The sequence below is a fragment of the Euwallacea similis genome, chromosome 25, assembly GCF_039881205.1.
Source record: "Euwallacea similis isolate ESF13 chromosome 25, ESF131.1, whole genome shotgun sequence".
NCBI classification, from domain to species: Eukaryota; Metazoa; Arthropoda; class Insecta; order Coleoptera; family Curculionidae; genus Euwallacea; species Euwallacea similis.
In genome coordinates this window covers 1829877-1844835 of record NC_089633.1, presented here as the reverse complement: position 1 = coordinate 1844835, position 14959 = coordinate 1829877, and the positions used below count along the sequence as shown (strand labels likewise).

Genomic DNA, 14959 nt, shown 5'->3' with positions numbered 1-14959 from the left:
ATGGCTCAGTATGAATCTATCCACCGCTTGGAATATTGCCAGGTGCAAGAATGGTTTCAATTAGAACATATAATTTTGTAAATACTTATTGTTCCCACTTATTAAATACTACATTTCGTTAAAATTTATTTTAACGTTGCCATAAAGAAAAATATGTTTTTGAGAATTTATCAAAACATTTGTTATGTAACACAGTGTAATGGAACTCGCGAAATAAAACTCGAGAACACTTTGGTAGATTTTTTATTCTGCTGAGTTATGACACACACAACCCTTAATCATTTACAAAACTAAAGATCTCGGGATTAAACTGACATTTCAATAGAGAGAGCCAAGAGTTAATGAGGGAAGTGACAAAATTCCGGGAGCGTCGAGTTACATATATTATTATAATCGTAATGGTCAAAATAGTTATGGTCCTTTTACAAGCTTCGGGGTATCTTAAGTACCAAATCTGGGGGTCAGTACCCATAGGCGTACTCCGGTTTTAGGCAATTAACAAGACAATCCACAGATGGTAACTTTCTACATCCTTAACCCGTAACGTCGAGAAAATGATAAGAAAAGATGATTTACGGGGGTGTTGCAGCTGTAGTGAGATTTTAGCAAAATGTGGATATTTTAGACTTTTGTCTTGACGAGGAAAAGGAGTGAAAGTTTTTATGAAGGGTAACCCTTATTAGAAGATAATAGGTTCCCAACATATGGCCATCCCGGACATACCACTAAAGTAGTGAAAATTCATAGGCGTAGCCTAAGGGTGCATTACAACAGTAAAAAAGTTTATGTCGTACTCATAAAAAGTATGCCCTTTCACATAACATCATCAAAAGTAGGGATTACCATTAAAAAATTAACACTGACTTCATATCTCGAACAATGATAACGTCATGGCTAATATTATTTAACCAAAATATGTGGAATTGTAAACTAAAGTCGACGCGTCCAAACATTTTTTATTATTTTATTTCCAGACCGAGAAAATGAATTTATTCCATACTTTATGAAAACCCTGTTGTGAAAAATGCAAATTTTGCCATTTGACTAAATTTAAACGAACACAAGTGCAATTGCAAAAAATCCTCTCTTGACGAATAATCACCTCCTGGAATTTCCCTAAATATTACCAATGTAATTCAGTCTGTTAATTATTGATAATTTTTTTTCAATGATCCGAATAACAGTTAAGGGTAATCCTTAAATTTGAGGATCTAACAATAATGATGTATGTAGTTGGATTTGATGCAATCCTCTAGAGCTCTCTGATAAAATTCGGTAATTACTAGAATGCCAGATTTTAATATTTGAATCATTGAAATTCTAATACGTAGTATTTTGTAGTTTTAATAGTAGACTCCTTTACAAATATTTAATTTCCAATTTTAGCTCCACTTTAGCGGATAGAGAATATTTACAAGCAGTTTAGAAGCATTTAATATTACATCATTAAAATATGAATTGCATATAGTATGTATAAAAACTTCTGTTCTGTTTTTAACCTTGGATTGGTAAAGTGACATAAATAGTAACATCAGTCTGTGAGACCGACTTAAAAGTTATTTTGTCATGCGCTTGGCGTTAGTTTTGAAATTGTTTTAAATTTATAGTAAATTAGGATTACACAAGTTGTCTACAAGGTGTCTCTTGACTAGATGGCCATAGCTTAAGAGTGCACTCCTTGGTAAATTTAAAGTCCAAATTGCTTTATACACTTTTCTCCCAAACTCAATTGTTAAGGAGTTATGAGCAATATTAAAAAAAAAAGTAAATAAATCTAATAGGTCCTGTAATTGTTTTGTCATATTGACATTTTTATTTTAAGATTAATTTGTTATGGCTACGTTTTCAAATCAGGAATACGCCGATATTCACGTTATTTAAAGATACTGTGACGGAAATGAATGCAAGAGCGTCAGTGCGGGAATATCAGCGGAGGTTCCCTGCTCGAAGAATACTTAATAGGAAAATGTTCACTCAATGTGCATCGTCATTTGACAGAAATAGGTCATTTTCCTAAAGCTACTGCAGAACGTCCCGTACAACAAGAATTTGCCGAAGAGAAAGTGATTCTTAACATGATCGAAAATAGTCCCTCTACTAGCCTACGAAGAATATCTAATCGTGTTCATGTTAGTCGAATGAAAGTGTGGAGAACATTACACAATTTTGATTTGTATTCATATCACATACAATTTGTTTAAAATTTACAACCTAAAAGCTATGCTGCACGTGTTGACTTTTGTCGGTAGTTGATTGCACACCAACAGCTTTGTGAATAAATTCTGTTTACGGATGAAACCACGTTTACCAGAGATGGCATTACGAATACCAGAAATTCACATTCATGAGTACTTGAAAACCCTTTTGAAACCACGGAAACGCACTTTCAACACCGATTTTCGGTGAATATTTGGTGTGGTGTTCTTAATAATACCCTTATTGGACCATTCGTTTTTTAAGAACGTTTAACGTAACGTAATAATTTTTTATTTTATTTTATATAGGGTGTTTCAAAGTTTAACAGAAATAATTGAAGATCATGTAGAAGTAATTAAAATATGACGATTTACTTATTAAAACTATATTCACAAACTTCTCGGTACTGAGACACAGGGTGTTAAAGTCTTCGTAAAAAAATCGAAATTTATTAATAGGTTTCAAACCCCTACAGGTATTACAATGAAACTTTGCTCGCACTTGGTGTACTCAATAGTTCATATTTTCCTGTAAAAGCATTAACATTAGATTCACCAGTGGCGTGCAGTCGGGCACCACTTTGAATATTTTTAAATAAAAAATTGGTACACCAATGATTTTTCTTAAATTAAAAATTATTTTTAGAATCCTCGTTTAATTTAGAAGAGAAAAGTTCACTTGACTTTTTTCCTTCCGATGTGTTTTTTTTTCAGTAAAAAAATAAAAACCGTTTACGTGCACACTATTTAATAGTTTTTTTCAACACTGAAAATGACCACCACCAGCTAGAATACAAGAATCTAATCTTCTCCTCATTAACTGCCGAGCTCTTTCAAAAATACCAGGGTCGTTTCTTATTACATTACACCCTACAATTATTCAATTTCTCAAAAAATCTTTCACATTTTCCACTGGAGTAACGTAAACTAAGGACTTTAGATAGGTGGTGGTCATTTCCAACAGTTTTTGTAGATAAGGATGCTTTACATGTAATAGGGAAAAATATTTAGTTAATAAAGTAGCATAATACTATTGTTGTCGAAAAACATTTTGCAATTTTCTCGAAAACGATTGGTCCTATCGATATCGACCAAGAGTATCTTTTTTACGTAAACATGCTTTAGGCATCATATTGTAAAATGGAAATGGCAAAAAATTACTATTAGGAAAAATGGGGTAATTTTTACCCCTAACCCCTCCAGTATAGTATACTTCTGATTAAAATTTTACAATTCTAGACTCAGATTCTGATTCAGTGTCAAAAGTTTATGCAATATACCAAATTTCATAATTTCAGTGTGAACGGTTTCGAAAATATTGACGAAAAACCATCTTCCGGGTGCCCCATTTGAAAAGGCCTAACTCCCTTAGGAAGCATTTTTTCCCAAATATTTATAAGAACTTTTCTTCATAAAAACACCGGAGGAACCATACCTTGAATTTTTGCCGCATGTTTAGGAAACATCCCGTATAAGGGGTACAAATAAGTTTTCGCCGTTTGATACAAAAAATTAGGAATTTATTGTGAAAGAACGGTGCATTATGTTTTATTCAAAGTATTGTCCATCGCTAGCCACTACTTTTCCCATCTTTCTGGCAGCATTCTAATACCGCGTCGTAAGAACTCTTCGTCTTTTGAGGCTATCTATGAACCGACCCAATCTTTGGTATCTTCATATTATGTAAAGCGCTGCTGAGACAGAGCATGTGCCATCGACTGGAATAAGTACTATTCGAATGGGACAAAGTCTGGTGAATATGGTGGGTGGGGTAGGACTTCCCAATTAAATGTTTCCAAATAGGTTTTGACCGGCACCGCAACATGCGGACCAGCATTATCATGTAGGAAAATAATTTTGTTCTGTCTAGAGTCTTGAGTACTCGGCTCAATCTCAGTAATTGTGTTCGGTAGAGAGTTCCAGTAATGGTTGTGTTTGGTTTGAGCAACTCATAATATGTATATGGCACCATGCTGATCGCACCAAATACACAACATGAGTTTTTTTCCATGAATATTTGGTTTGGCTGTCGATGTTGAAGTATGGCCAGGTGGTCCCTATGATTTTCTCTTCTTTAGGTTATCGTAATGGATCCATTTTTCATCGCTAGTGACTATTTGATGCAAAAAACCCTTTTTTATGCCTGGCAAGCAACATTTCACTCATGCAAAGTCGGCGTTCAACGTCTCTTGGTTTCAATTCGTAAGGAATCCAATTTCCCAGTTTTTGAATCATTCCCAACACTTTTAAATGATGCGAAATTGTTTGTTGAGTCACTTCTGATGTAAGTGCAAGTTCTTTTTGCGTTTGGGATGAATCTTCCTCCAATAATACCTCCAATTCCGTATCTTCGTACAATTTAGGTTTTTCACTGCGTTCTTTGTCTTCCACGTCAAATTCGTTGTTTTTAAATTTGTGAAACTACTCGCGACACGGCGCAAAACTTGACATTATTGAATTAAACAAATTATGTGATGCTGATGAGGAATCATATTCTCCCCCCCCCCCCCCCACCCCCCCTCCGCCCTAAAAATAATATTGTTACTAGTTGACCAAACTGACGATAGTACGTTTTACATCTGACAATTTTAAGATAATCTTTTGGTGGGGCCATGTTTTGTCAAACAGCGGAAACTTATTTGTACACCTCATATAATACAAAAAATACACGTACACTCGAAACATAACGATTTAATTAATACACTTTGATATAAAGAACAAAACAATACGTTTTTATGTGATTGCATTATGGGAGTTAATACTTTTTAAAACGATAAGGGATTTTTAGCATTTTGTTAAATAGAAAAAAACACTATTTTAATAAGAACATATTTGACAAACATCTAGAACGTACAAAGTAGCTTCAGATTCGCTTAAAATAAAATTTTTTGTCATACGGAGTTTATACATTTTTATCTGTTGCTCCTCATTTAAACTTTTCGGTCTCACAGACAGTATGTTATCAACAAAAAATTAAAAAATACTAAACAATATGTTACAAAGTGGCGTAGATTTAAAAATTCAAGTTACTTAAAATTATTTAAATCATAAAAAAACTTAAAAATATCCAGTTATAAAATTTTTGTTTTTTCCAAAATTCCATTTCGTTTTTAATCAGATTCATACAATTTGAAACACATTCTCTGCTGTATACTATATACACTTTTACCTGCTGCAGATTAACAACGTTTTCGCATCTGTGAAAATCCCATTGATAGCCTAATACAAATATTGTGATCCTGATATTGGACTCGTTTTAGCCTGGAAATTGCAGGTTTCTGATTACATTTGCGAACACATAACTGTTAATTGAATATCATCAAATACTTATTAGCAATACAAGTGAAAATGCCATAGATGTGCGTCCTATCAGTTCCAAATGGAACTGCTAGAGGAAGATGTACATGAGTAGCAGGAGATGCATTTTGTACTAAATAATTATATCGACACATACGTATAATCCATATCATAAAATATACAAAAAATTTCAACTTTTAATCCATGATTTATCTAATCTGATAGTCTTGTTAGCGAAATATTTAAAAACTTGGGATTTGTGAAACAGAAGGCTTTTGTATTTCAAGTTGTGGTGTGCTTTTGATCTTAAACTGGCAACCTGTCAAATTTTCGAAATTTTATTTTTAATTTTATGTAATATTCCACTACAATGAAACTAAGTGGATACCTGATTTGGGTGTTGTTGGTTTCAGTAATTGGTGAGTGTGGCTCAGTTTCATTCTGATAGTAAATATGAATTACATCTCTTGATTTTTAACTTACGTAGTCACATTTTCGAAAATTTTGAGAATTTTTGATCAACTATCAGGCTCAGAGAGACATTTTTCTTTGGGTTTTTGAGGTTTTGTGTTCAAATATGAAACTCAGTGACATAATCTTCCCCGAAATTTTGAGAATTTGTATTAAAACGTCAGGCTCAGGAAGACTTATCTTAGATCTGAGATTTTATATTTCACCACTGATTATTTAATTTTTCTAAATAATTTTACGTCTATCTCTTATTCAATATTTGCCCCCTTTTATCTTTAGTATTATTTCACTGATGCCACTATAGCTGAGTTGCTTACAAAATATTAAAGAAAATTTTCAAATTCTATATAACTGCATACAAGCTGTCCGAAAATGAATCTTCCAGCAGGCATGGGTACCCTCTATGATCAAACATAAGTCGATAAATCCTTATGTAAACATTTGATAAGTGCTTCCTTAAGACATTATCTCCACTTTAAACTCCGAATTTGAGGAATCTTCCAATTTCGAGGAATTTTCGCAAAACAAGTTTTAGATTATTGAAGAGGAACGGCTGATTTATTTTAACTAGTCACTCTTGATGAAGACAATTTAACTCAAATTACAAATGAAACAATAAGCTTAGCCGTATAGAAAACAATTTTATTCGCCGAATGCACGCAAGTATTGTGCAAAATTGCGAGCGTTTCGACCATTTACCTTTGTAAATTTAAACTTGATATTAATTTTATTGCATAGGTGTGACATGATTTAAATTGATAATCTATTTGTACTTGAATATTTGATATTTTGAATCGCAAATAGGCCTTGGTTTCCAAGTTTAACATGTCCATGGTTTTTTTAAGAAAGCACTTTTAGAAATTTTTTCAAAAACGATTGCATCTTATTTTTCGTAGCTAAATCTACGAGTAAACACGGGAAATAAGTTTATTTTGGAATCCTGAATATCCGAGAATAATATCTCACAATACGTCCTTTACAAAAAACAAAATATTTTTCAAAATCTGTGACACATACACAACAACAAAAAAAACACTAATTGCTCATATTTGCCTGTATTTTATTTTTGGGAAATAATTTTTTTTTCTAAAAAAACCAATCGACCATTTTAAAAAAAGCTTAATTTTTGTACACAGTTTTAAAATACCTTTAGAATGAGGTGTTACCTGATAAATGGTGTCACTTAAAAAAATGACCTTTTTGGCTTAGCGGCGACACGATAAATAATTTTCATGCAAAAACATATATATATATATATATATATATATATATGTATATGTCGGCATAGCGTTTGATGCGTTTTCCACTTTCGAGGAAAGGTATCTTTTTACAAGTCAAAGAATGAAAAGACAGACTAGCGAATTCATTAGCCCACGACCGCTCTTCTGCTCGTCAATCTATTAACTGCCCGTTCTTTGTCCCTGTTGTTTTAACTTTCCCAGTTCTGGTGAGTCCTTCAGAATCGTGGGAAAAGTACCTGCTAGTCCCTATTACAAAGGAACCAATAGTTTAGTGTGACCCAAATAATTAGCACACATGGCCACTTAAGAGCGTCGTGGTATTAGTGACCTCGCTCGACAATGCTTTTTCTTAAGAAGGCTGTCAGCCTGCCCTTCATCTTATTGTCTCTTCTAATATTACTTTACAGAACTTAAAAACTAATAAATCTCCGACATACATATATATATATATATATCAGTAAATAGTCCTTTTGTTTTATTTAAAGCCTCTTTAGGAATTTGGAAAAAAATCATCCGTTAAAAAGTTAACAGAGCAGGACAGCGGAGGGGAGGGGGTAGAATATAAAACAGTATCGCATGTAGTATATTTCGATTGCCATTCAAGTAAAAAAAATCATCAACAACATTATTTATTATATTTTTTTAAGAAACACATCATCAAGTCAAGTCGTTTTATGTTAAAAAAATATGTTGCATTAGTATTCAAAGCTTTGAGGTTATTAGAACTTCAAAAGTTCTTTATTTACTATAAAAAAATATAGGATTTGTTTGTACTTAATAACTTTTTGTAATAATAGTTTTTTGCATATGTATGATATACTATTAGATTTTTACATTACATTTGGTTTTAATAACTTTGCATGCGTAAGATTCATTCGATACATCTATAACCTCCACTCAATCATCTCCAATTATTGACGATTTAGGTACAACCTCCACTCAATCACCTCCAGCCACTGAAGAATCAAGTATAACCTCCACTCAATCATCTCCAGCCACTGAAGATTCAAGTACAACCTCCACTCAATCATCTCCAGCCACTGAAGATTCAAGTACAACCTCCACTCAATCATCTCCAGCCACTGAAGATTCAAGTACAACCTCCACTCAATCATCTCCAGCCACTGAAGATTCAAGTACAACTTCCACTCAATCATCTCCAGCTACTGAAGATTCAAGTACAACCTCCACTCAATCATCTCCAGCTACTGAAGATTCAACTACAACCTCCAGTCAATCATCTCCAGCTACTGAAGATTCAACTACAACCTCCAGTCAATCATCTCCAGCTACTGAAGATTCAAGTACAACCTCCACTCAATCATCTCCAGCTATTGAAGATTCAAGTACAACCTCCACTCAATCATCTCCAGCCACTGAAGATTCAAGTACAACCTCCACTCAATCATCTCCAGCCACTGAAGATTCAAGTACAACTTCCACTCAATCATCTCCAGCTACTGAAGATTCAAGTACAACCTCCACTCAATCATCTCCAGCTACTGAAGATTCAAGTACAACCTCCACTCAATCATCTCCAGCTACTGAAGATTCAAGTACAACCTCCACTCAATCATCTCCAGCTACTGAAGATTCAACTACAACCTCCAGTCAATCATCTCCAGCCACTGAAGATTCAAGTACAACCTCCACTCAATCATCTCCAGCCACTGAAGATTCAAGTACAACCTCCAGTCAATCATCTCCAGCTACTGAAGATTCAAGTACAACTTCCACTCAATCATCTCCAGCTACTGAAGATTCAAGTACAACCTCCACTCAATCATCTCCAGCTACTGAAGATTCAACTACAACCTCCAGTCAATCATCTCCAGCTACTGAAGATTCAAGTACAACCTCCACTCAATCATCTCCAGCTATTGAAGATTCAACTACAACCTCCAGTAAATTATTGTCGACAACTACAGTCGCACCTGATATATCGTCCACATCAGTTTTACCAGAAGTAACTACAAACAATGCACAATCAATTGTTCTTGGCAAGATAACTGCGAGTTCATATAATTATTATATTCATGGTATGGTACTTGCCAATCTTTTGTGGTTTTCATTAGTATCCATGTAATCTTAATCTCTTTAATTAATTATTAGAGTTTACATTTAAATTGGCAAAAAATTTGATTTTTTTTAAAGTTAAACAGAAATAGTTTATGAAATCATGAAAAATATACTTATTATAAGGTTATCATAAAAACCATGTTATTCTTGTAGCATTTTTGTTTTATATGTTATAATTTATTGAGTAAAAATTAATAAAATGTTTATATTAAAATCTGTAAATGATTAATATTAGTGGAAAAGACTTGGACTCCCGAATTATCGAGGAATAGCGAAAACAATATAATTTGCTTAGTCATATTATTGCGAAGCCACGACTTGAATGGTGAAAGGGCATATGTGGCATTTTGCACAATATGTTTGTTTCCCGAATCTCAAAAAACTCTTAACTGTACTCAACTCGGTCTAATTCAACTTTGCTGTGTTGGTGCTTTATTACTGCAGAAAATGTATACCTCATCAGAGGTAACTCGTCAGATTTAATAATGAAATAAGCTCAAGTTCCTGTCAATCCATAGTGCGAGAAACTTTGTGACCCCACTCAAGTTCGCTTCGAAATCTTAATTATTAAGTATGAAAGTTCTCGGTGTTTGAGACTATGGGTGAATTTTGTCAGGATTCATTCCTTAAAGGCAATATGAAACATGGTTTGCTAAAATCAAAATCTGACAGAAAGAGATACTTCTGTATTGTTGGTGTCACCAAACAATTAGTAAAAGCTAATAAAGTTTGGAGTGAATTCTATAAAATACTCATTTACCATAACGTCACAGTTCTCCAGCTTTATTTATCTATTTAATTATATACAGCAAGTCTCCGAATGGGGTTACAAAGAGGAGAACGTTCTTATTTTTCATTTTACCAGAAGAATGTGTTCTTCATAAAAGTTTTGGCCTACTCCAAAACGGTTGAATTAATTCTCACTGTTTCAATTTTCCTTTTCGTTAAAGAGAAACATTGAAAAATAAATCCATTTAGTTGAAAACTTTTCTAAACCCCAATAAGTAATTCTCGTTTTCATAAGTTATGTAACCATGTCATTGTATTTCGTCCTGGAGCCATCTGCATCATATGGTTATCAGCTTTTCATCCCATCTCTTGTCTCGTCGCATATACAGCATCTTTTTGGCTGCTATGAACGTAGAATTTTAATGATACAAGCAAATGGCAATTAGACGAATGATAAGTGTGAGGGAGATATGGTACCACAGCAGTACGCCTTAATTCGAGGACGGATCACGTCACAAAAAGGGTTTGTTTTTCAATTGATGCGTTCTAAAATACCATTTCTACTGTAGTGTTTGTAGAGATAAGACCACATTCAAATTTATCATGGAATTCGTCCTCGAAGAACGCATTCAAATTGTCATCTAATTCCTTAGCGGGTGTTCAATGGGAATTTGGCGTACTCCTTCAGTGAGCACTATCAGGAACATTATGGAAAATTTTAAAAAATATAGATGCGTGAATTTTTCTCACTTACTGAAAACCAATCCACACAACCATAATCGAGAAAACTTTTATTAGTAAGAAAAATTGGACATTGTCTTGCTGTTTAAGAAGAACCTCATAGTCTTATTGGCACCATAGCAAGTAAGGTTGATGCATCTAATTTAAATGTGTACAATACTCTTAAAAACAGTAAGTGTAAATCATACAAACTACATAAGTCAAATGAGATATTGGGTCCAGATCACGAGTCTTAGATGGTAATGTGTGAAACCTTGATGGAAAAGGCGAAAGTCGATGAAAATTTTGGTTCCAATATCATTTTCACCGACAAATCAAGTTTTTCATCGTATGGAAAACGAAATTTATCTGTTACTCGAGTGTGGGCCCAAGAAAATCCTCACGCGATTTACAATAGAGGCATCCAGAGGCCTCAAAACTTAATGTCTGAGTTGGGATTTTGGACAATCACATTATTGGACGTTTCTTTATTGATGAAAATTTAAATATTTAAAAACATCCGGGACTTCTTGAACGTCAAGTTGTCTCAACTATTTCTGAGCTTTCTAATATTGAAATCAGTAACGTTTGGTTTCAACAAGACGGTTGTCCTGCCCACAACAGCCAAGAAGGTCGGCAATTCTTAAATCAAAATTTTCCTAATCGTCTAATTACGGGATTTGGCAATATTAGGTGGGCCGCTAGATCACCTGACTTAACTCCAAACGAGTTCTTCCTCTGGAATTATCTTAAATCAAAAATCTTCCAGTATGAGGAAGATCGGGCACTTGACTTAGCGTGATTGAGACAAAAAATTCTTAATGCCTGGCAATCAATTACGCCGGACATGCTACATAATGTTCGTAGGGAATTTTATGATAGTCTTGGGTATTGTTTAGCACAAAGGGGTGATCAGTTTGAGCACCTTCTATAAACCTCTTTTTTAGGAAAGATAAATTTTCTTGTAGCTGCGATTTTTAATCTCAAAATTTGAACTTTATTATAAAACGGAATATATGCGCGTAATTTGCGTCCTCCAAAATCACATAGGACTACACCCATCCTCGAGTTAAGACGTACTGCTTACGAGTCAGCGACGCTAGCCAACCGTTAAGAATGGAAGGGGAAACGGAAGTCTGTCTCCCTCGCACTTATCAATCGCCTAATTGCCTCTTGCTTACACTCATTAAAACTTCATGAGCATAGCAACGAAAAAGGTATAGCGCGTATGCGAGGATGCCTACCGCCATAGACAAGTGGAGCCATTAGACCCTAGAGGAAAAAATACTACATAAAACCGCTCTTAGCCATTCAAACTATTATTCTTCGTCATAATTTTCTGTGAGCAGTTATGCTGGTCATTGTAAATTGATTTTTAGTGCAATTAAAATAGTCCATCGACAATAGGATATTGAGAAACCCTGATTTGAGTAAGGCTTATTTTCACCTTTGGGGCCCTTTAAAACAAATAGTTTATGCAAGTGATTTTCCCCCGAATGCAGAATATTTAAAGGAGAGAATCAGAGATGCTGTGGTATCTTTATCGCTCGAAGCCAAAAAAGTTATAGCGAACTGTGTCGAAGACTTGAGCGTGTATTCAAGAAGGTGGTGAATGGATCAAGTGAAATTTTCATCAGTAGTTTTCTCCTTTTTGTTAAATTACTGTAATCAAAAATTAATAAATAAAAATCTAGGTTATGGTTGCATTAAAAACGAGAATTGAATTTTGGGACTTATTTTCCTAGATTATATGGCAGCTTTTTAACCTTCGACGTACCATAACTTAATAATTCATCTTTAACCGTTTCAATTATACCAAACTGGTTTTTATCTTTCCCACTCCTTTAAAATAGTATATTTAAAAATATAATTAAAATACAAAATCTGTAATTTGTAGATATTTTAATTACGATTCATCTTAAAAAGTTGAGATAGTCTTTTAAAGTTCCTAATGGAAGGCATCAACACCATTATGAAAACATTATATTAATTAAATATTTATTTATTGCGAGATTATTTATTTAATAGCGTTGTTGAAACGTGCACTTTAGATATCATTGTCTATAAAACGAGGAAAATATTCATGGTGTTTCATAAAGATGTCGATAAACTTTCAAGGGATGTGGAGCTCATAAAAGCAAATATTGAGAACGAATAAAGTTAGGTTCCAAATCGCTTCGTTTCCAAGATACAGGGTGTTTAATTCTTTTTTTTAATATTTTTTAAATATTTCAAAAACAGTTTGGGATACAGACATGACATTCGGGACACGCTAGATAAATGTGCACGTTCTAGAGTAGGATATTTCTACCTACACTAGTGGCGTCCGTGCGACCGTTCAATGGGATGTTTTTAATTAAAAAAATGGTACACCAATGACATTTTTAATACAAATATTTTTTTCTTAATATTCCATTAAATTCCTAATAAAAAAGACCTCTTAGTGTTTTATTTTTCAAGTAGCCGTTTTCGAAGTAAAAAATACTTTTTCATTCATGTGCCTACCAAAAAACCGGTATAGATTTCCAAGTGCGACTTTTCTTTTAATTCTTTAGGAGTTTTCTTTTAGTAGAGGTAGGGGATATGAAGAGAAACATTTTTTATCTAATAAAATATATCCTCAAATTGAAAATAACGGTTATTTGAGCAATAAAACACTAAGGGGCCTTTTTTTTATTAGGAATTGATGGGATATTAAGAAAAAATATTCGTATTAAAAAAAAGTCAATAGCGTACCATTTTTTTTCATTAAAAATTCTCCATTAAATGGCCGCATGGGCGCCACTGGTGTAGATGAAAATATTTATCCGGCCGTAACGTGTCCCAAATGTCATGTCCGTATCCCAAACCTATTTTGAAATATTTAAAAAATATAAAAAAAAAAACTAAAAACCCTGTATCTCGGAAACGAAGCGATTTCGGACCTAACTTTATTCTTTTTAAATATTTATTTTTATGACCTCCATATCCCTTGAAAGTTTGTAGGTATGTTTATGAAACACCCTGTATTTAAATCAACTTTTATTTATCTCACTTATATCAGTACTCAAGTTCGTGGTTGATAAAAATATACTGAAAATCGTGTTAGATGTTTAAAACTGTTTAGGAATGCCAATAAGTAAAAAGGTGAGTAGCACATCAGGTGTGCTGACTAATGCAATTACATAAAATCCTATTTATTTTTCACAATCGGCCACACCAATCGCACATTTTGAATTCTGTTTTCAATTCTCTGATCAATAGGATCTATGCTCTTCCTGCAATCTAATGCAGAATGTGTTGGATACCCATCCAAATCATCTGCTATGCCTCATTCCAAACGAAGCGATAACCAATATACATAAATCGCTCAACTTGAGGGATGTTTTGGTTTGACCGTGAGAACAATTAGGTAAAAATATTCTCGAGTACTCTTAACACACTGTGACTCTGTTGCCACTCATCAGTCCTTATCAGTAATCTGGCCCTTCGCAGAGTCACATGTGTTAAGATATTAATTGCAAAAATCTTTTAAGGTCTGTTTTTTTCCTGTTCAACTTAGAAATCCCAAATTCGTGGGAACTTACCTAATCTGTGTTCTGATTGGTCAACTAGAACAAAATGAGCTGAAACCAAATTTTGCTCATTTTCCCTGTTTCCTTTTTTGGGCAGATTTAGAGTGGAACTCGAGGCACAAACTAAAATCCAACCTTCCTCCAAATTCATTCTTGAGATTCGAACGCACTCAATACAGATAGTTATCTTAGATTTTTAAATATAGACTTGTTAATGTTAACGGTAGTGTTTTCCTCGACCATCCTCCGGATTCTTTCATGGCGGTATCTACGTACAAAATAGTACCTGGTGTCAGAAGTTTTTCCCTTAAGACTCCAACAAATGCTTCCATCGTACTATGCAACTATTTTACAACTTCTACCCATTAATATATTGCTAAATTTAAAAAACTGTTTAGAAGGATAAACGAAATATATCCTTTTGCACAACTCACAATACTGTTACTAACCTTAGCGACACTCTGTATTAAACTTCTTTGATTATAACGTCAGCATTACCTTGCTAATATCGCCATCCAGATCTTCGCCTGCTTCAACCACAGTCACTTCCCCCGTAACGTCGTCATCTTCATTTTCCATTGCTCCAACCACAGTCACTTCTCCAATAGCATCATCGCACTTTTCAACGACATTCGCTTCCCTTGTAAAATCGCCGTCCTCTTTTTACATTCAT

General features: G+C 33.9%; 3 protein-coding genes across 5 annotated transcripts in view; 1 reads left to right on the top strand and 2 right to left on the bottom strand.

Annotated features, from left to right (window-relative positions):
* The window catches only part of LOC136416896 (trissin receptor-like), a 227352-nt gene that overhangs the window by 82967 nt on the left and 129426 nt on the right, over window positions 1-14959 (bottom strand). The window lies entirely within an intron of this gene.
* The window catches only part of LOC136416917 (UPF0587 protein CG4646), a 177647-nt gene that overhangs the window by 160962 nt on the left and 1726 nt on the right, over window positions 1-14959 (bottom strand). The window lies entirely within an intron of this gene.
* LOC136416857 (uncharacterized) lies at window positions 5772-9431 on the top strand. Its single transcript, XM_066402236.1, has 2 exons — window positions 5772-5911; window positions 8131-9431. Exons 1-2 carry the CDS (start codon window positions 5863-5865, stop codon window positions 9288-9290), a joined length of 1209 nt encoding a protein of 402 aa, XP_066258333.1. The 5' UTR covers window positions 5772-5862; the 3' UTR covers window positions 9291-9431.